At 34.0% G+C, this 20708-nt stretch overlaps 2 protein-coding genes across 3 annotated transcripts; both read left to right on the top strand.

Moving 5' to 3' along the window:
• Positions 1-6557: 6557 nt before the first annotated feature.
• On the top strand, positions 6558-10066 carry LOC128180187 (heme-binding protein 2-like). Its single transcript, XM_052848080.1, has 4 exons — positions 6558-6826; positions 7274-7403; positions 8671-8848; positions 9234-10066. The coding sequence occupies exons 1-4, from the start codon at positions 6665-6667 to the stop codon at positions 9412-9414; spliced, it is 651 nt and encodes a 216-aa protein (XP_052704040.1). The 5' UTR covers positions 6558-6664; the 3' UTR covers positions 9415-10066.
• Positions 10067-13567: 3501 nt separating this feature from the next.
• On the top strand, positions 13568-16281 carry LOC128180173 (E3 ubiquitin-protein ligase TRIM71-like). Of its 2 annotated transcripts, none has more exons than XM_052848060.1 (3): positions 13568-13720; positions 13835-14038; positions 14392-16281. In XM_052848060.1, exon 3 carries the CDS (start codon positions 14433-14435, stop codon positions 16101-16103), a length of 1671 nt encoding a protein of 556 aa, XP_052704020.1. In that variant the 5' UTR covers positions 13568-13720; positions 13835-14038; positions 14392-14432; the 3' UTR covers positions 16104-16281. The 2 variants fall into 2 exon arrangements, with proteins under 2 accessions (XP_052704020.1, XP_052704019.1); XM_052848059.1 differs by having other exon boundaries at positions 13573-13724.
• Positions 16282-20708: the final 4427 nt, after the last annotated feature.

A 20708-nucleotide genomic window follows, 5' to 3' on the forward strand; every position in this document is an offset into this window, starting at 1 on the left:
GTTGTCCTTCGAGGGTCCCAAATTGACCATTTTTGTAATTCTTCAAAGTTTTTTGATAACACTAATTAAGTATCACTCATCATACTATCAGAATTAACAAAGTATTAATTGACAAATATGATTGTACGGATATGAGATACTACTATCTTAAGAATACTGTAGTTTTGTAATCAAGTGCAAAAAATAAATATCCACGTAAAATCACCAAAAGTGTATGTTTCTGACAGCTCTGAACTACGTGAAATTATTACTAGAGGTTTACAGGCCGTGGCGGTCACCTGAGTACCATAGCTCTTAGGCGGGCTTGTCAGGGAGTCCGTGTATGGAGTTTTATAAGCTTCATTTGGAGACTAAACGCTAATCCGAACCCCCTCTGTCTGTTACCCCTTATTTATTGTTCGATGTTTACTAACAGCAATAAGTTACCTGTGTAATTCAAATGATTAAAAACAAACATGTTCACTATATGACCATATTTTTCACCCCCCCCCCCCAAAAAAAAAAAAACCCGAACCCCTGTCACATGGGTAGTGAATTTCACAATTTATTAAGAAGGCGTTGGGGACATAATTACAATGCATTTAGTGTATCTCCACGCAAAGACTGTGAATGTACAAAAAAATATTTAATAATAATTTTTTTTTTTTTTTTGTATTTTCACTATATGGCCATATTAGCCCCTCACAAAGACCTAAAACTAAACCTGGAGGTTGTAAATTCCCAATTTAAATAAAGTGCATAACAATACAATCAAATTTAATATGGAAGAGGAGAACAGGATTTTCTAAAATTTACAATGAAGCGCATTGAAGTGGTAAACAATTTCGTTTAAATGGAATGTTCTAAACTTTGTATCGAATGTCAATTGTTATACAAGTCACGCCCATTTCTTTTGAAACGAGAATTTTTAAAAATAGTATTCGTCACAATGTATTTATATACATTTACCTTCTTGGACGTACCGTTTCCATGCTTTTTAGACGGTTTTAACATGCGCGCACTTTGAATTTCCTTGCGGGAAAATACTCCCAATTGCACTTTACCGGTCACACTGTTTTTGCCATTCTCTATTAGTTACCGAATTAACTAAAATCTTAATACATTTTAGCATGTGTAACTTGGTTATGTTTGATATTTAAAATGCAAATGAATCTAAAAACAGTTTGACAGAAAAAAATAATGTGTATTAAAATCGACATAAAACTGTTCCGGTGCGTGTACATTTGGAGAGAAAAGGCTTCAAATTTCCAAATTTCTTGTTTTACTCTTGGACCCTGGAAAAATTGCAAAAAAGCTGCATCCCGATTTTTAATTATATGTAATTATGTCTTTTATGTTGTTTATGAATCATCTTTATAGTATTAAATGGTGTACACTTTAAAGTATTGAACTGTAATGTACATTCCTCGTTTCAAAAGAAATGGGCGTGTCTTGTGTAACAATTTACGTTCGATGCAAAGTTTAGAACATTCCATGCATTCACACGCAAACTTTTACCACTTCAATGCGCTTCATGGTAATGCAATGTCATACTGAGTAACTATACGGCTATAAACATGTATATTTACATTTTCCAGTGTCTTTGCCTGTGATACTACGTATCGATTTTGTACTATATAGCCCATAATACAAATGACGCCAAAATGAGGCGCCAGCGGGGTTTGTTTATTTTTATTTAAGTATTTAATCGTACGATGGCTAAAAATTATATAAATATAAGTAATAAGGAATCATTCTTTGAATATTATGAGGTGATAATTTCGGTCGGGGCGTGATCAAATCTATCATAAAGCCCGAAGGGCTTTTTTGGATTTGATCACGCCTCGACCAAAATTATCACCTCATAATACTCAAAGAATGTCCTTATTCCTTATATATTGCAGGTCTTGTGGGTACAAGTACCATCCAGGCAGATCATGTAAACCATAAGCACGGACCATAGACTGGCCTGAATTTTAAAGGAACTTGGACACGATTTGAGCTCAAATTTTTAAACTTTATTTTTCCAATTTTGGGAGTTGATTTTAATCAACTCCCCTATGCAGTTACTCAGACAAACCGAAAGTGAAACAGTGTTTGGACCTCAGCACAAATCATCGCTGCTGACAAGTCTTAGTTCTTGAAAATAATTGATAAATTCGATGTAATGTATGCTCAAGCATTGTTTTTCAAGGAAACTTATTTATAAATACCTTGAAAATAGTCAGATTTTAAATGGTACGAAAAATCTAAATATTTTTTGTAGTCGTATGTATTCCTACGCTAGAGTTCAATATAGTCTCGTTCAACTCCACGCTCGACTGTCTCCGTAAATCATTATCGGAGTTTTACGGTGTCAGCCGAGCCAAACGAGACTAGAGTTCAATATTGCTTGGATCCATACAATTTTCAAGAAATATTTCTATCACTGATACATAGTTTGATTGAAATAATTTTATCTTTAAATATAACTGAACATTATTCATATGGGGGTTTCTCGACATTCTTGTCAAAAAATTCATAATATGATAAAAATGTGCGTAATTCAAATTAGAAACTACATGTACTTGTCATGCAAAATAACATATCATTGATTTTAAAATAAATAAACATCGACAAAATCAACTCCCGTCAGTTCCTCAGTACTTTGATTAATGTTTAGAGTGAATAATATGGGTATTTTTAATGCTTTGTCAACATTTGAAAGTCAGACATTTAGTAATAAGCAAGATACAGAGTTTGGAATTCTTATTTTTTGTAAAGAAAGCTCGAGCCTTGTTATTGTGTACATATGTGTTTTGTTGGTATAAGTTTCAGTCAAATGCTGCTTTCTTCTATTGATAAAATATTTTACACATTGAACAAGTTTGCCTTGTCTCTTACGAGTAATTTTGTCAAAGAAATGGTAATTTCATACTTCACATTATTTGTAGACAAATATAAGACTCGAGCTTTGTTTACATACATGTAACGATGAATTCTTACCCCTCTATCTCTCTTATACTTAAAACACAACATTCAATTTCGGTCAATCATTCAAAATAAGCAAGTAAACCATTTTATGTCCAAAAAAAAAAAAGAAAGAAAATATTGATCTAAAATCGTGTCCAAGTCCTTTTAAAGTTTTACAACGCATGCACTTAATTTGGAGGGGGGATTGCGGGGTAAGGTCTAGGAGTTTTCTTGAAAGTGATAATGAAAATTGATATATTTAAATTTTTGGCTTGTAGTGACTCCCTCCTCCAGGATGTGAAAAACAAATGCAATACTATCACAGTTCCTTAAGCTGACATGTGTATGGTGCGGTTTTTACATGAATAAAATATCACAGGTGCTTGAGGACAGGATCGACCCCCCCCCCTTCCACCCCACCCCCGCCCCAGTATATAGACCCCCGGGACTTTATTTTTCTTTTTTTATTAAATTATCCTTTTATGACATATTTCTAAACTAATTTACCCATCTTTTGCCCAAAATAACATAAAATAAACATTTTTGAAAAAAAATCAGACCCGCTGTATATATATATACAAGAAGGCTTGTATTATATATGTAGAGGGTCTGATTTTTAAAAATATTTGTTTTAGGTAATTTGGGGCAATGAATGTATACATTAGATTAGAAATATGTCATAAAAGGATAATTTCATAAAAAAATAAAGTCCTGGGGGTCTATAATTTTGGGGGTGTGGATGGGGGGGGGGGGGTCGATCCTGTCCTCAAGCACCTGTGAATAAAATTGGAATGTTAATTTTACTAAACATTATTTGTAATCAGCTTATTAGTATCAAATTTATATCAAACATACATACAAAATGCGTGTGCATGTGATCTATCCGAAAAAAAAGTCGAGCCCACGAAAACTAAACATCCTTCAAAATCTTCACCAGGCAAACATAAATTAGCCATCACAAAAAAAAAATCTAGGTACATATATGGTTTCATTCTTCAGACATGGAGAAAGCTTCGTGGTCGAGTATGAATATGAATGGGTCGATTTAAAAAATGCTTGAAAAAATGATGCTAAAAAGTTGTTTTTTTGTCGCGTATATATTTTGATTCAAACATGTTTATAGTAACCTACAAAAACAAACGATACAGACAATTTTACATTGGGTGACCGAAAAGTCAGTCCTAGTTGTATACTCCAACAAAATTAAACATTTATATACAATCTGGTATATTTATCTTCATTGATAAGATAATTGTTAACACTAAATATAGATTAAAAATATGCAATGTCCGAATGGCTGAATGGATACAAACCGTATTTCATTTGGAGCAGGCAACACTAATATGCAAAACATTTACTCAGAATATTCTGCATTTAATGCCATTCATAATTTATGAGGTGGTGCGTACCGCGTCTCATTGACATGCCGAAATAGTTTATTTTGCAAACCATGAATAAAATTTGATATATTTAGAGACAAGCAGGCACGTAGCATCGCTTTTGAAAGTGGGGGGGGGGGGGGGGGGGGGGCAGACTAATCCAAAAAATCTTGACAAGCCCAAAAAACAAAAAAAAAGGGGGGAAATAAGACTTTCCCAAAATCTTCAAAATCCTAATCCGTGACAGGGGGGGGGGGGGGGGGGGGGGCTGGCGTAGTATATAACTTCACTTTCAATCCTAATTTCCTTATTTTCATATCAATTTTTCACATCCTCCAAAAAAAGTGGGGGGGGGGGGCAACTCTATGATAATTCAATTTTTTATATGTAAACTTTAAAAAATTAGTTCCTGCGAGAAAAAGTGGGGGGGGGGGGGGAGGGGGGGGGGCAGGCCCCCCCCCCCTCCCCCCCCCCCCCTTGATGCTTCGTGCCTGACAAGTGTATTTTTTTTAATCATAGCATTCCTATAGGTATCAGTGGGGACATAAATGTAATAACAGGGACAAGATGGCAACAGAAAGGGCAATTCTGGTTTAAAGGGTCGACTTTAGAAATGTAAAACCTACAGTATTAACCGAGTACATGAATCATATATTGCGTATGGTCTTCAGTCTTCAATTTAATCCACGTGTCCTAGAAATGACAAATCAAATACAAATTTTTAAATCAACATAAAAGGCATAAAAAGATATTTCAGCTTTCGTCAACAGCATGCTGATCACTTTTATTTAATTATATAACTACCATAAAATTGGGGGTTTTTGCGTAACATAAAAATTTGCAAAAATGAGGAAAACGTGTAGTTTTTTGCGTCATTCATTTTTTTTGCAATTCAAACAGTTTCTTATAGCACACAATAACGAATATGATTTTTGCGCATTTGATATTTTGCGATGTGGAATGACTGCAAAAATGCGAAAATTAGAACATCGCGAAAATCGCCGGATATACGATACCTTGCCAAAGTCATAACTATATGATGAAAGCAAAAATTATTTATCAGGAAGCACACATGTTCATGACAAAGAATAAATGTTCATACAATGTATTCATTTAAAAAAGAATTTCAATGAGGTTTCACTTCAGCATTAAAGTTTTAAATATTGATCGTAAATAAAACAGAACATGTTTAGTTCAATCAAAACTTACTTCATGTATTTATAAAAAGATATTGTATTTCACTATATTAAGCGAAATGTTTTTATAATAATAATAATGATTTTCCTATGAGAAAAGTTTATTCTTTTTGTTAGAAATATTTCAATTTCTAATATGAAGCACCAACGTTTTTATTGACGATTGTAAATCAAACATATTAAAAAATTCCATCTCTCTCTCCTTGAAGTAAAAAAAACACAAGATGCACAGGCGATATATCTTCTCTGTCCAAAAATTTAGAGCACTAAAATATAGCTCGAAAACAAAGATTATAACTCGATAGTTTAATTTTTTACTTTGCATAATGGTTGATATGCTCACATATTGTAATATTTTCCGATAATTTAACAATGTACACTATTGACGATTCAGCAGATTGCTTTTTCATTTACCTAAAATAATGTATATTTGATTGAAAAATTATTAGATGTTTATTTACTAAGTAATTTTAGATTGTTTATATGTGAAGATTCGGCACCACTGGTCCCTGCATGGCTTTTCAAGAGTGTTAAGGTGTGAGAGATTTGGCTCTATATGTAGCTGACCTTTAAGGAGAGTTTTGGTATATAAGGAGATTTGGCGCTACCCCATCTTCCAATATGGAAGACCCCCCCCCCCCCCCCCCCCAGCACATGCAAATACACTCTTATTCCATAATCAGATCTAAGATAATGATGAGGATATGGGCAAGAAACGATACATTAGGCTAAAAACCCCTAAACTCTCTGATCTTTTGTATATTTTTCAATGCACCGACCAATTTATCAACACTCTTTTCGAGTAGGCCTAGGCCAACCATCATAAACATGATCCACCACTCCGTTTCATGCCGCGTGCATGTCAACGTGACAAGGAGGAATCTCGGTCCCGATCTTCTAAGAAGCGTTGGTCAAAACAACAATTTATACAATTTTATTATTAGTTATCAAAATAATTATTGCTTATTTATTACTTAAAGATAATTTTGCTTTTTTTATATTTCGAAAAAAGATGTGAAGTTACCGCAAATTTTAACGAAATATGAATCAAAATATATCGGGTTCGCTATTTAGCCAAAAGGAGTTACGCAACTTAAAGTTACAAAACTTTTCACGTGCCATTACTTTTCGCATTAATTCGTCAACTGAACAGATACCATGAAGGAGTTAACTGTGACATCTCTATTTATCATTGTTTCTCTCTCATCTACATTTGCAAATGTGTTAAAGTACGTTCCTATTGCCAAATCAGGGAAATGGCCGCCAAAATTCTGCAACAAATTGGACTGTCCTCGATACACGGTGTTGGAAACACACAAGGTAACTCATTATACATGCCACTATACTAAAAATGCCAGCGTGAGCTTCCAAACTGTCTCATTTACGACTTCGTACCGTTTAGAATATTAATTATCAAATCCAGAGTGTAATCAGAAACATTTATAATTTTTACGTCCTTGGTTTAATCTCTCTCTCTCTCTCTCTCTCTCTCAGTCTAATTTATAAGGTGTATATGTATGATCGAAAATTACCTAATAATATGAAGGCAGCAATAATATTCATAAGTAACAGAATATAAACAAATTTAAATATGAACATTTTTTATGTAAGTTTAATAAAGTCCTACATACAATCATACATGTACATGTTCTGCATTGGATATTTATGATTTTCAAAATAGGCGCATTTAGAAACTGACCCCAAAATATTTTATTGAAGATTCTCAAGGTATTTAACCATGATAACAGCTTGTGTTTTGACTGTCAGGAATATGAGCTACGTCAGTACAGTGCATCAAGCTGGATGTCCACTAACACAGCAGGAGTGGACTACAGTAAGGCCTCCAGTACCAACTTCATGAGACTGTTCAGATACATCAGTGGAACCAACACCGACAGTGAGTAGAATTAAGCGTCTTTCACGTTTTTGTGTGGACTGGATGGTCGTGGCCAACTTTAGGCTTTATTTATCTCCTTAAAGGATTTTGGTCAAAAATTGTTTTTTCGATTTTAATGTTTACAATGCTTCAGTAAGGCATTTTTAATAGGCAACAAAATTTGATTGTCATTTGTGATTTGTTGAGTGATGAGCAAGTTACAGAGCCTACAATTCTTCGATATGTAAACAAAGCTTTTGTTTACATTTTGAATGTTGAAGTGAAAATTTCCTGTTTTAGACCTCAAATGAATGTGTTAATCGTTAGTTACTGTTTATTTATGCTTAAAATTAATAAAAAGATAGACAAATCAGCTTGAAAAAGATTTTTTACTGGTATATTGAACTTATGTAAACAAAAATAGGGCACGAGCCTTGTTTACATGACAAAGAATTGTGAGCCCTGCAGTATCTTGCTTAAAACTCATCGACTGGCACCCAAATTTCATTTGATCATTAGAAATGCATCCCTAAAGCATTGTAAATAATAAAAACAGAAAAATAAAATTTGACCAAAATTGTGACCATGCCCCTTTTAAAAGAGGAGCTTTGTATAAAATATATTTTTGTACATTTAAAAAAATTAAAAAATTTAAAAGCTAAATTTATGAAATTTTATATTACTTAATAATATTTTATAGACCAAAAAAACTTGCATCAAAAAACTTATGGTAGATCTTTAATTTATTACGACGTGCATCATATTATTCACTTATATCTAATTTTTCTGGTTAGCAATATCACAATAACTCAAAATGAAAATGACAACAAAGCTCCAAGACCTGCATTTTGAATCAGGTGTTTGTAGTTTTCAGTCACCTAGAAAGAAGAAACAATAATGAATTATGGAAAGTGGATAGACCATTTTTATTAGTCAGGGGTCCGTACTTCATTGATAAGCAAATTTCGGAATTTTTTTTTGAATTTTTTTTCTCTCAATGAAATGTTCGTAGCAGTGTCTCCTGAATGTTATTTTTAAAATGATTACTCAAGCATTATGTCATTTGGAGTTTTAAGGAGCAGAAGTCTAAAACTTTGATTGTTTATATCTCAAAATGGACAAGCATTTCGTAAAGCACCATAGAGAATTTCATTTAAAAATTCAGAATCAATCGGACATTTTCAAAAAATTGTTCCATCCCTATATCTTACTCTCATGTATCAATGTAGTAAAACTCACCATAATTGTTGAAGAGAAGCATATGTATGGTGAATTTATTTATTACCAGAGAAGAAGATAGCAATGACGGCCCCAGTGCTGACTATGATCACGCCCGGTCAGGGCCCCGCCTGTGAGAACAACTTTACCATGTCATTCTTCATGTCCCCCGAAGTCAAGACTCCCCCCACCCCCACAGAGAAAGGGGTCTTCCCCCAGGATATGCCAAAGATGAACGTTTATGTGAGGTATAAAAAATGCTTGGTCTGCAACAACTGTATTTCACTTTTTGGATTCAACACTAAAGGATTTGTTTGTTTTTTATCTAAAAATAAATGTACTTACTTATAAATTAAAACATTTTTCCCAAATCTAATTACGTGCAAAATATACTCAAAAGTTTATTAGATGCTGTGAGCTATCACTGGCCCATCAGTGATAGGACACACACACTCTCTCTCTCTCTCTCTCTCTCACACACACACACACACACACACACACACACACACACACACATGCACACGCTCATAAACATTGTTGGTATGATTTTTTTATTGAAAGATAAAACTGCAAACATATGTACCTGAAGAATTTACATCTTTAAATTCTTCACATGGCTGCAAATTTTTTTAGGTCATTTGGTGGATATGTTACAGACATTAAGGAGTGGATTAAAGAGGCCATTAAGCTCGGTCAGGCGATCGGGGACACCAGTAAATACCACACTGAGTTCTCCTACACTGCCGGTTATGACAGTCCATTCCGATTCCTCAACAGACACAATGAAATCTGGTTCATCGCCAAACAGCAATAGACATTTGCAACAATATTTAGGTCTGGAGACAGAATAAATTGTGCTCATTTCCAAGAAGTTAACGACAATAATTTAAAACAAGAATGTATCAAAGACTAAACACAATTATTAGTATTTTAATCTGGCCCTTTTCCTTTAAAACGTAATATTTTCTGCATATGTTAAAGTGACCTCTAATGTTCATTAGATTCTTCAATCTTATCAAGAAATTAATATTTAGATAATGATATGCAGTATGCATATCAGTTGTACAAGATACCAGGTGCATACTTTTGATGAATTGATTTAAAGTAGGATTTGATAGATGGAGGACAATTTCTCAATTTAGCATGACGATCTAAGTGACTTGACTCAAATATATACATATTGTAGATTTATATTCAAATGCACTATGCAAAATGCTCCAGTGGGGTACTTCTAAATGCAACTTTTATACATATACTTTTCATGCATATCCATGTATTTTGTGTAGTATATCTGTTAAAACATAGATCTGTTCAAAACATTTGCATAATCATCATAGAGATTTTTGTAAACTTTTTTTATGCATTGTTCTATTTTCATGTTATTGGATATTTATTTCTAAATGCTGCAATTTTTTCTGAAGTGTTGTGATATATATTTTTTTCAAATAAAACAATTTTGTACATATGATTTTTTTCCATTTTCCATTTCATGAAAAGGGAAATAACTCTGTACTGCCAAATTGATTCTAAGGTGTAAACTTGGTATTGCAACAGGCATATACATGTAGGTAATTTGAAATAAAGTGTGTCTTAAAAATCATTTTCTCGGGAACCCTTCTACAAGAAACACCAATACATGTATTAATACATAAACACTAAAACTGTGACCCACAGGTCAATACTGGGGCTCCAAGAGGGTCTCAACGTTTTGAACTTCAATATAAAAATTTAGAAAGAAAATGATTAAAAACTTATGAAGAACGAAAATGCTAATTGTAGAATTACTACACATTGTCAACTATCCTCAGATAATGGAGATTCTAAAGAGGGGTTCAAAGTTCAACTTAGAAATGGATATATAATGTTTATAAATCTTCGCTAGAACTACAATGTTATAATTTAAGAGAACTCAATATAACGCAAGCATCTTCAGATAGTATTGGTTCAACATACATGTACTTTAAACAATAACCCCCAGGCCAAAACTGGGATCCCAAGAGGGGGGTCAAAGTTGAATCTAGAAAGACATAAAAACTGCAATACTGTGGTTTCATCAATATTCGTTGAATACCAATTTTCGTGGATTTCGTTAAGTTGATCCACGAAATTAAATGTTCATTGAAATGCAATTTCTATTAACATTTTGTATTGACTGGGTCATTGGCCACGAATCTACGTATCCTTGAAACTGTACTTTTCACTTTATCCACAAAAATTGATACCCTTGAATATTAATGAAACTACAGTATTACAATTTGTGTGATTAAAACCACAGACTCCAGGTTAATATTGGGGCCCTAAGAAGGATTGAAAGTTCAACATTCAAATATATTGGGAAAATGTTTAAACTCCTCCTTCAATGGACTACAATGCTAGTGAAAATTGTAAGACTTCTATGCAAGCATCCTACTATTGGGAAGATTGTAAATTGTACAAAATGTGAACCCAGACTGATTGTATTGGGTTCCTAAAAGGGGTTCAAAACGTCAAAGATCAACATTGAAACAAATAGGAACTAGAGGTACTGTGATCAAGCTCAAAAATGATACCCCCAGTTATAAATCAAAGTACTGAAGTACTGATGGGAGTTGATTTTATCGATTATCATTTATTCAAAATCAACGATATGTGATTTTGCATGGCAAGTAGTATCAGTAATCGAAATATTTCTAAGAATTTGTATGGATCCAGGCAAGATTGAACTCTTGTCTTGTTCAACCAAACGCTCGGCTGTCTCCGTTTATCTCCGACAAGCAAGATAGGCTCTGTTTTGTCGGATATTAACGGAGACAGCCAAGCGTCTGGTTGAACGAGACTACATTGAACTCTAGCGTAGGAATACATACGACTTTAAAAAATATCTAAATTGTTTGTACAATTTAAAATCTTATTATTTTCATGGTATTAATAAATAAGTTTTCTTGAAAAACAATGCTTCAGAATACATAGCATCGAATTTTTCAATTATTTTCAAGAACTAAGCGTTGTCAGCGGTATTGATTTGTGCTTAGGTCTAAACACTGTTTCACTTTCGCTTTGCCCGAGTAAGTGCATAGGAGAGTTGATTAAAATCAACTCCCAAAAAATCAATAACTCAAGTATTTCTCTATTGGAAGATAATGTATGCACCATTTTTTTATTGTGACCTTAAACTTCCAAAAATGATCACGGCTCATGATCAGAACATATTTGAAGGTCACAGTTAACCTTTGTGTCAAATTTTAGTTTGTTTTCTAATCATTTTCCTTTACAAAATATTGGCATAATATGGCCTAAACAGGAATTATGTATTTTTTTTAACATGAACCTTGAACTTTTTCAACCAAACCTTAGTGAAGTTCCTGACACACGCTCAGGTCATAAGCAATCTTTATGTGAAGTAGGGACGTCCAATGTTTCTCCATAAGAAAGGTATAGACCAGACACAAATTATGAACTTTTTCTTCCTTATGACTATAAAATTAAGCTTGGGTCGAAATCATGAAACACCCTCAGGTCATAAGCAATCTTAAGGTAAAATGAGAACTTTCAATGATTCTGCATAAGAAAGATTTATAATAGACTGGACACAGATTTTGCATTTTTCCTTCAAGTGACCTTGAACTTACCCTAAAAACCTTGGGTCAAAATCATGACACAACAGGTCATAACCAATCTTTGCAATTATGTGAAGTGAGAACTTCCAATGTTCTCCATAAGAATGATATGGACTGGATTTGATAGCACCGACAGACAAACGGACAAGGTGATTCCTATTAACGATTAACACCCCCTCCTCCAAACTTTGTTTTCGGAGGGGGGGGGGGGGAATAAAAATCTTTGAAAATCTCTTTCTTTTTTGTTTACTGCAACTTTTAAATTTGAAAATTTACACCCCATAGAAGCCTACTTCATTTGAATCTTTAATACAATCAGTATTCATGGTTTTTTTTACATATAGTGATTACTTTTTAAAAGTTTGAAAACCCAAACTGTACAATTCTATTGTATTGTAATAGTATTTTTTTGGTGGTTTTTTCAAATGAAATATGTTAATTTACATGTAAATAATTGCTTGAAAAATTTTATAATCCTCCCTTTCTCAATTGCAGTCTGGGATTAAGGTACCTCATTACATCAAGACTATCTATCTTATAATAAAGTAAATTTGAGAAAACATTTCAAGGTGTAGAGAGTCGCCTCAATATAACAAGTTTCACAGAATTACTTGACTGTAATTTATTAATCTGAGTAATGTTGCCATAGAATTGTTTTAAAAAATGCATCAATTTATTTTTGTTTTGCATATATATACTACAAATATATCGCTACAGCAGTTTTCAATATCAATTTAATGAGTAATAAAACTTTTAAGACCAAAAAAAGTAAAAATAAAACTTGATTAGCCCATCATTCCTCTCTCTATTCTTTGGAAAAATACTTATTTCTTTGGTGCAAAATTATTAATTGCCATTGCCCCCAAAACAAGTGTAATATAGCTAATATCCATAACTCTTCCAAACATTTTGGTATGCTAGTTTAGCCTCCAAACTCATAATAATCATTTGGGTACATATGCCTATGCCAGTATTTCTCTACATTTGTTAGCTGATGATGGGACTTGAACCCATTCTTCATTCTGACAATAGAATGTGTGCACCATTACACCACATCAGCTTTATCACAAGTAGCCTCAGCATAAATTGGTGTTTCTAGGGTACTGTAAGCTGACTATTAGACATCAGACAAGGTAATTCCAATTTAACCCCCCCCCCCCATCCCTCACACACACTTGTCAATGAATTCATTTCAATAAAAATATATAGCTAAGCTAAAAGATTTAATATTGTATATGTATCTACATACATTTTCATTAAAAAAATGCTATTTCTTTTTAAACCTAAGCTCCTAACATGCAATGTGCATGTGACCTAGATTCTAGAGTACTCTGATATCTGATTTATCTGTCCTTATTTGTCATATTACAGGTGTGTACCTGACATTTAAATCTGAATCACGTTATCCTGTACAGGTAGGAGGACCAGGAACAATAAACACCTGGGACCCGCCATGTTGGATTTTTGAAGTTTTTTATGGTGGAAGTTGTTCTAAAATGATAAGTTCTGGCAGCCTTTGTACAAGTAGGTAATATTTTTTACTGTAATACATCAATTATTAATGATACTGATAAATGGACAAAGACCATCTGACATGTTGATTCCTATGAGACTTATTTTTTACAACCTTAATTCTAGAGTTCGATACAGCTGAGAACTAATTGCCGGTATATTGTGCTGACAAAGGACAACAATATGTTATCTACATGTAGATTGTGGACAGAGAATGCTGCAACTTTAAAATCCCATGGGTAGCTAAGGGACCAGGAACTAAGATTAAACACTTAGATCCCGCCATGTTGGATTGTGACGTCTGTTAGTTTACCAGTGAAATTAAATTGAGTAAGTTCTTCAACTGACTTAAAATTGATTTGAAATTTGCAGTCTTTTTGTTGAATATCAACATTAAAAGACAAAAAAAACAACATTTAACAAAAACCCTTATGATCCACTATGACCTTGAAATAAAATAGCATGTTAATTATTAGTACAATGTACATGTATAATACAATTAAATATTCAAAATACATGACATGACATGACAGCCTAAAATTGTTTCAATCCATTTTTATTAATATACTTGTAAATCTTTCTGTGTAATTTCAACATGCATGGGTACATGTCCCATATTATGTGTAATTACATGTTCCATATTATATGTATTTACATGTTTCATATCATTCTCTTCTGTTCAGATAAATGCCCTCCTAGATTGTAAAGAAAAAGTCTGCTTACAATGGACCCTTGGAACAGTGCCCATGATGTTGTACGCTGCACCCTGTGTAAAACATCTATTGCCCCCATGTACTGTGAAGTTTGTCATATACATCTGTGTGGAAACTGTGTTGAGAAACATTTCTCTGATTCCTCTAAAGTTCATAAAGTGGTGCCACTTAAACAGTATCTAACCACTCTGAACTATCCCAAGTGTAGGAAACACCCCAACAAACAATGTGAACTCCACTGTGAACAATGTGACATTCCTATTTGTGCACAGTGTATTTCTGGGGAACATTTGGGACATAAACCAGTTGACATTTTAAAAACCTTTGAAAGCAAAACGGAAAAGTTGCAAAAAGATTTGCAGGAATTAGAGAAATTCATTTATCCTAAATACAAAAAGATTGCATCCAACATCCCAGTGCAAAAAGCTGATCTGAGTAAAAACTCCCGGAAATTGACAACAGCAATTGACAAACAAGGAGAAGTCTGGCACAGAGAAATAGACACCATTATCACAAACCTGAAATCTAACGTGGAGGAAATGGAATCCAAACACCTGCCAATCCTAAATAAACAGGAAAATGAAATCACACACACCATTTCTGAAATCACACAGACCATTGCTGAACTGAAGAAGCTACTGAACTCCAAAGATGTCTGCCTTGTCTCTGAGTACAAATCAAGGAATGCTGAATTCAGAAGATTGCCTCCTAAACTCAAAGTGTCCTTACCAAACTTTAGGCCTCAGAAAATCCACACAGATCAGCTGATTGAACAGTTTGGTTCTCTGTCAGCATTATCTTTTACAACAGAGAAACAAGACTACAGCATGCCGACCCAGGGAGCCGAGTCCTCTCCCCCAGACCAGTCACTGATGGATGTACCCCGGGTCATCACAGATATAGGCACAGGGTATAGACATCTATTCGGTGTGACGTGTCTGAATGATACAGAAGTATGGACGCGTGGTAATGACAACATGATGAAACTCTTCAACCTGCAGGGAGAACTAGTGGAGTCCATCCAAACCAAGTCTGGGAACGATCCAATAGACATAGCAGTGACAAGGAGTGGTGATCTAGTTTATACTGGTTACAGTGATAGAACTGTGAACATAGTGAAGAATACACAGATACAGACAGTGATCAGACTACAGGGGTGGAGACCTTGGGGTGTCTGTAGTACCTCCTCTGGTGACCTCCTGGTTGTCATGGACAGTGATGATAATAAACAAACAAAAGTTGTGTGTTACTCTGGCTCCACAGAGAAAGAAAGTATTCAGTACGACAAAGGACAACCTCTCTATTCATCTGGTGGATTATTTAACACTAAATACATCAGTGAGAACAGAAACCTAGATATCTGTGTGTCAGACTATGGAGCCCATGCAGTAGTGGTGGTCAATCAGGCCGGGAAACTCCGGTTTACCTACACTGGTCCTCCCTCTACTACCAAGGAATCATTTGTTCCATACGGCATCACAACAGACAGCCAGGGTCGGATCCTGACAGCAGACCGTGACAACCACCGTATCCACATCCTGGATCAGGACGGACAGTTCCTCCGCTACATTGACAACTGTCATTTACAGTATCCATGTGGTTTATGTGTGGACACCAGAGACAACCTCTTTGTGGCTGAGTGTGTCACAGGTAAAGTGAAGAGAATCCAATATTACATGTAAATCAATTAACTGCATAAATTATATGTAAACAAATGAACCAAGTATACATTACATACTGTGTGTGTAAGATCATTCATGTAAAGAAACTGTTTACATCTGAATATACATGGTGTATATTAGATAGGATTACTGTGTGATTATATTGTACTTACAGTCAGTATTGCAGATAAATTACAGATATACACTGTACATGTAACAAGAGCCCCGGCCATGTCAATGTTCTGCAATGATCATTAGCTTCATATCTCATATCAAACATGTATCACGTGTAAACAACCTGACCGTATCTATTGGATGTAAACAAATTGTTTGACTGTATTTATATTACATGTAGGTTTCCATGTATTTAATTATTGTATGTTGGCAAACTATGTTCATTTTTATAGATACTATTACATATAAACAAATTGTCCTGTCATATTAAATGTAGACTGTCAATATTCTTGTATAGTATATGTAAACAAGTAGACTGTGTTTATGTCATTGTTACCATGTGTATTAAATGACTCAGTATTCATACTGCATGTAAACAAACTCTGTTTATTTTTAGATGTATACAAGATGACAGTTTATCTATAACATGTCAACAATCTGTGGGGGGTTTTTTAACATGAAAAATGTAATGGTCTATATATTTATATGTTACATGTGGTTATTCAAAAATTATGTTACATGTATTAATGACAAAGGTTAATGGACATGTAGCACTCAATTCTTCACCAGCAATGGAGCGAGGCCACAAAGGGACTGAGGCCCATTCCTTATAAAGAGGAGTGCTACAGGTATATTAACCCAAGTAGAATTCCAACTGTCTTAGCTAATTATCATTACTTACCTTTCAATCTTAAGAATTAGAGTAGTCGTGTGTGATTTTCTAATAGCCTTGTTTTCTCAGATAGCTATTCAAACTTCAGAAATTCCACATCCAAAATATTTAGGTCCTTGTTGTTTTTTCTGGGTTTTTTTTTTTGCTGAACTAATCAGATGTTTCTGAAAAATGATATTAAATAGTGAGTATATTTACATGATGATGTTTTGAATGTATTTTTGTGAGCTTTCGTTAATAAAAATTTAAACCAAAGAAATTATATTTTCAAATTAACATATTGACTATTAAATATATGGTATTCAATACACGAGTTAAAAATGTCATTAATGGTATCTAATAAGTGGATGACTCTCTCTCTCTCCTTAATGCACAGGCCTCTGAACTTCTATCAAAAAGCCATTTAATAAATGTCTGGTTAAGTTGATATATATACCCTTTAAATAAAGACATACACCAGGTACACAACAAGTTTTTTACCGACGTAGGCCAGTGGCAAGAATATGTAAACAGTTACGCTTGATTGCATCTATACTTTGGCGCATTTGAAACCTTTGGAGTTATAGAACACCAGTTAAATCAATTTTGGACACAGTTCAGAATGTTATTAAAGGTCAATTAAGCACTGCAAATAAAAAAGAAATCAGCTGCCAGTGGGGGGGGGGGGGGGGGGGTTAAAAAGTTGTTGCTTACCAGGTATATAGATTTGTTACAGATTCATACTATAACCATGAAAACTGTATTGTGATATTTTCGCTAGGCAAGGGTGACAATACATGGTGTTTCTCTAGTCACTGATACACACAGTGAATCATCTTGTAACATCGCCTTTGTCATCAAAATGAAATCGTAACTGTGTTCAGATTTGTGATGTAATTATTAATAGTACTGGTGTTTAACTAATTCTCGCCAGGTACAATTTTTTGGCCAGTGCATTGTTACGTCATTTTTCGTATATAATTTTATGTGGTAACAATGCACTGGCGAGAAATGGTTCTTAAATTGAATTGAACTGAATTGGTCGTATGCCACTAGCTATATGAAATCAACCCAATTTTAATTGCGATATATTTCAGGTATTGATAAAACAATTTAAAAAAATTAAGTGTGATAGCACTCCCTGTGTTTGTTCACGTTCTCTGTAAAATTGATAAAGACAATTTTGTCTCAAATTTCTTTTTTATAATGAAATATATTTTTAGTGGCAAATCAGGCAAAAATGGTGTTTTTAAAAAGCTATGTTGCCCTATGTAATAAATATAATAAAACATTCTTTTTCACATATTTGCACCCTGTAACATTATTATGCTCGAGACAACAATGTCAGAGGACATTTGTGTCTCGGGTTGATACAAGTGCCTGGCATGCAAAATATCGAAATCGTTAAAAAAGCCAGAAAATGTCAAGTATTTTGGACTAATGGGGGATACAATTTAGAGGGGCCTATGCGCCTAGAGGCCTGTGCTCGAGAAGAAAGAGTATGACAACACACGCTTTTTTGAAAATAACACAGTGACTGCACAATGTTGAAACATAAAATAATCCATATAGTAATCATATGAATTATACACGATATAAAGTACCAGACAGTCATGCATTTCTTTGTGTAAAAAAAAAAGGTAGTCCATCTTCATCCTCCAGACGACAAGTCATTGTATTCCGAACCCGACCTTGAAATTTCAGAATTGAATTTTTCATTTTTTTTTTTTTCATTTTTTTTTTTGGATTCACTCAAAAATTTAATATAATCAAAGTTGGTGGGTTTTTTACTTTCCTTCATTTCCTTCGTAGACAATGTCACATCTTACGCAAGTTGCATGGAACCCCAATTTAAATGGCTTAAAAAAATTTGTCATGGAGAAAGAAATTAAGATATTTGTATTTTTTTTCCATCGAAAATTAATCTTGTCAAATTTTCTTCATTGTAAGCTCTGAAATGCCCGAAACAATTTAAGCTAGACTGTGTTACAGGCACCAAGGATCAAGGCCGGGGTGGGGGTAGGGGGTGGGGCAGCCCCCTGGCCTCACCCCTGGCCACTAGCTTTTTCTCCCAGCGGGCGCGTCTTTTAACCACAATGAACCGCAATAAAACTTCAATGAACCTAATTAACTTAACTAGGATGATAATTAGTCTTTTAAAGGTAAATTATTCCTTTCAATTTTAATTCTACCCATTTGACGACAGATTATATGTCAAAGAATTTTAAAATGCTGTTAAAAATTGTCTCCTTTATTTGGCACATGCACAAACCTTAAACCTCAATATTTTATTTATCTCTTTCAATTGTTCAAAACAACTTTTATACACATATAAATAGATTTTTTTTTAAAAAAGCAGCAATTAAAAAACTAATAGATGCAAGGTAAATTTTTAAATTTAATATAATCAAGACCTTATTGTTATGATTAGCTCTGTTCTCGTAAATGTTTTATCTGTTTAATTTCGTTTCCCTTAAACTCTAGATTATTTGATCATCTGATGAAAAAAATTTAATATATACAAGGTAATTTTTTAACAGCATATATAAAATATATATATGGACATAAAAAATTAAATTTTCATGTCCACCCCCCCCTTTTACGGCGCGTATGGAGTATGGAGAATCAAGAGAAAATGAGGAAATTAACAGTGATTTTGGAGCTATAGGTACAGGATGAGCCTACCCCTCCCCGTTTTTAAAACGATTTTACGTGCCTGAGTTATAGACATGTGTACCAATTATAATTTTTAGTTCTAATTGCAAGCGCGTATCCAAAAAAAAATAATCTTGGAGGGGGGGGGGGGGGTTGGGGTGGTCCGTTGGGGCTAATTTTGATATTTTTAAGATATAAAAATAGATATCTATAAAACAAGGCCTACTTATTAGATCTATGATGAATTTTGGTTAAGTCTTGATGTAGGATTTGTTAAACATGTATGAAGGACAATTTCTCAATCCAGCACATGATCTATAAGTGACTAAACTCAAAAAGACACGGCCGTACCTATCGTAGATCTATGATTAAATGTACCATGCAATATGCCCCTGTGGGATATTAACAAAACGCAAGTTTTGTACAGCTAGAATTATTTTCCCCCATATGCATGAATTTTGTGCAGCTTTTTTGTTAAGACGTAGATCTGTTTAAAACATTTGAATGGATCATCTGAGATATTTTCAAAAACTATATAATGCTGCGCATTGTTCTTATTTAGATTGTTGGATATTCATTTTGAAATGCTACGTGAACATTTTTTTTATAGAGATGTGGTTATGTTTTCTTTCTTGAAATAAATCAGTAATTTTGTACAAAGAGGGATATTTCATTGTTTTGGTTTTTTTTCTGTTTTTTTTTTTTTCGTTTTTTTTAGTTCAATTATTTCCATTTCAAGAGAAGGGGAACATTTCTGCACTGACGATTTCATTGCAGACCGGCACATTTTGGCAGACACCTGACGTTACAAAGTTTTCTCATAATAAAAAAAATACCTTATATGGATATAATTAGATATAGGATATTTTGGCTGTGTATCTGGATTTTCATTTTTGACGACTTGTTTAATTGACATAAACTAGATGTTATTTTACATGTCGTTGTATGCACGTATAGTATACATAGCCGTTAGTACCGGGGGAACAGCGGTAAACTTGGTAACCCCCCCCCCCCCCCCCTCTTTTCAAGAATTTTTTTTAAAAATGTCTTGTCAAGATTTCGGATGAGAATAACCGCCCCTCTCTGCCTGCCAACCCCCCCCCCCCCAAACTTTCATTTTGCTTCCGACGCCTATGTTATATATA

Source organism: Crassostrea angulata, chromosome 4 (assembly GCF_025612915.1).
Source record: "Crassostrea angulata isolate pt1a10 chromosome 4, ASM2561291v2, whole genome shotgun sequence".
Lineage (NCBI taxonomy): Eukaryota > Metazoa > Mollusca > Bivalvia > Ostreida > Ostreidae > Magallana > Magallana angulata.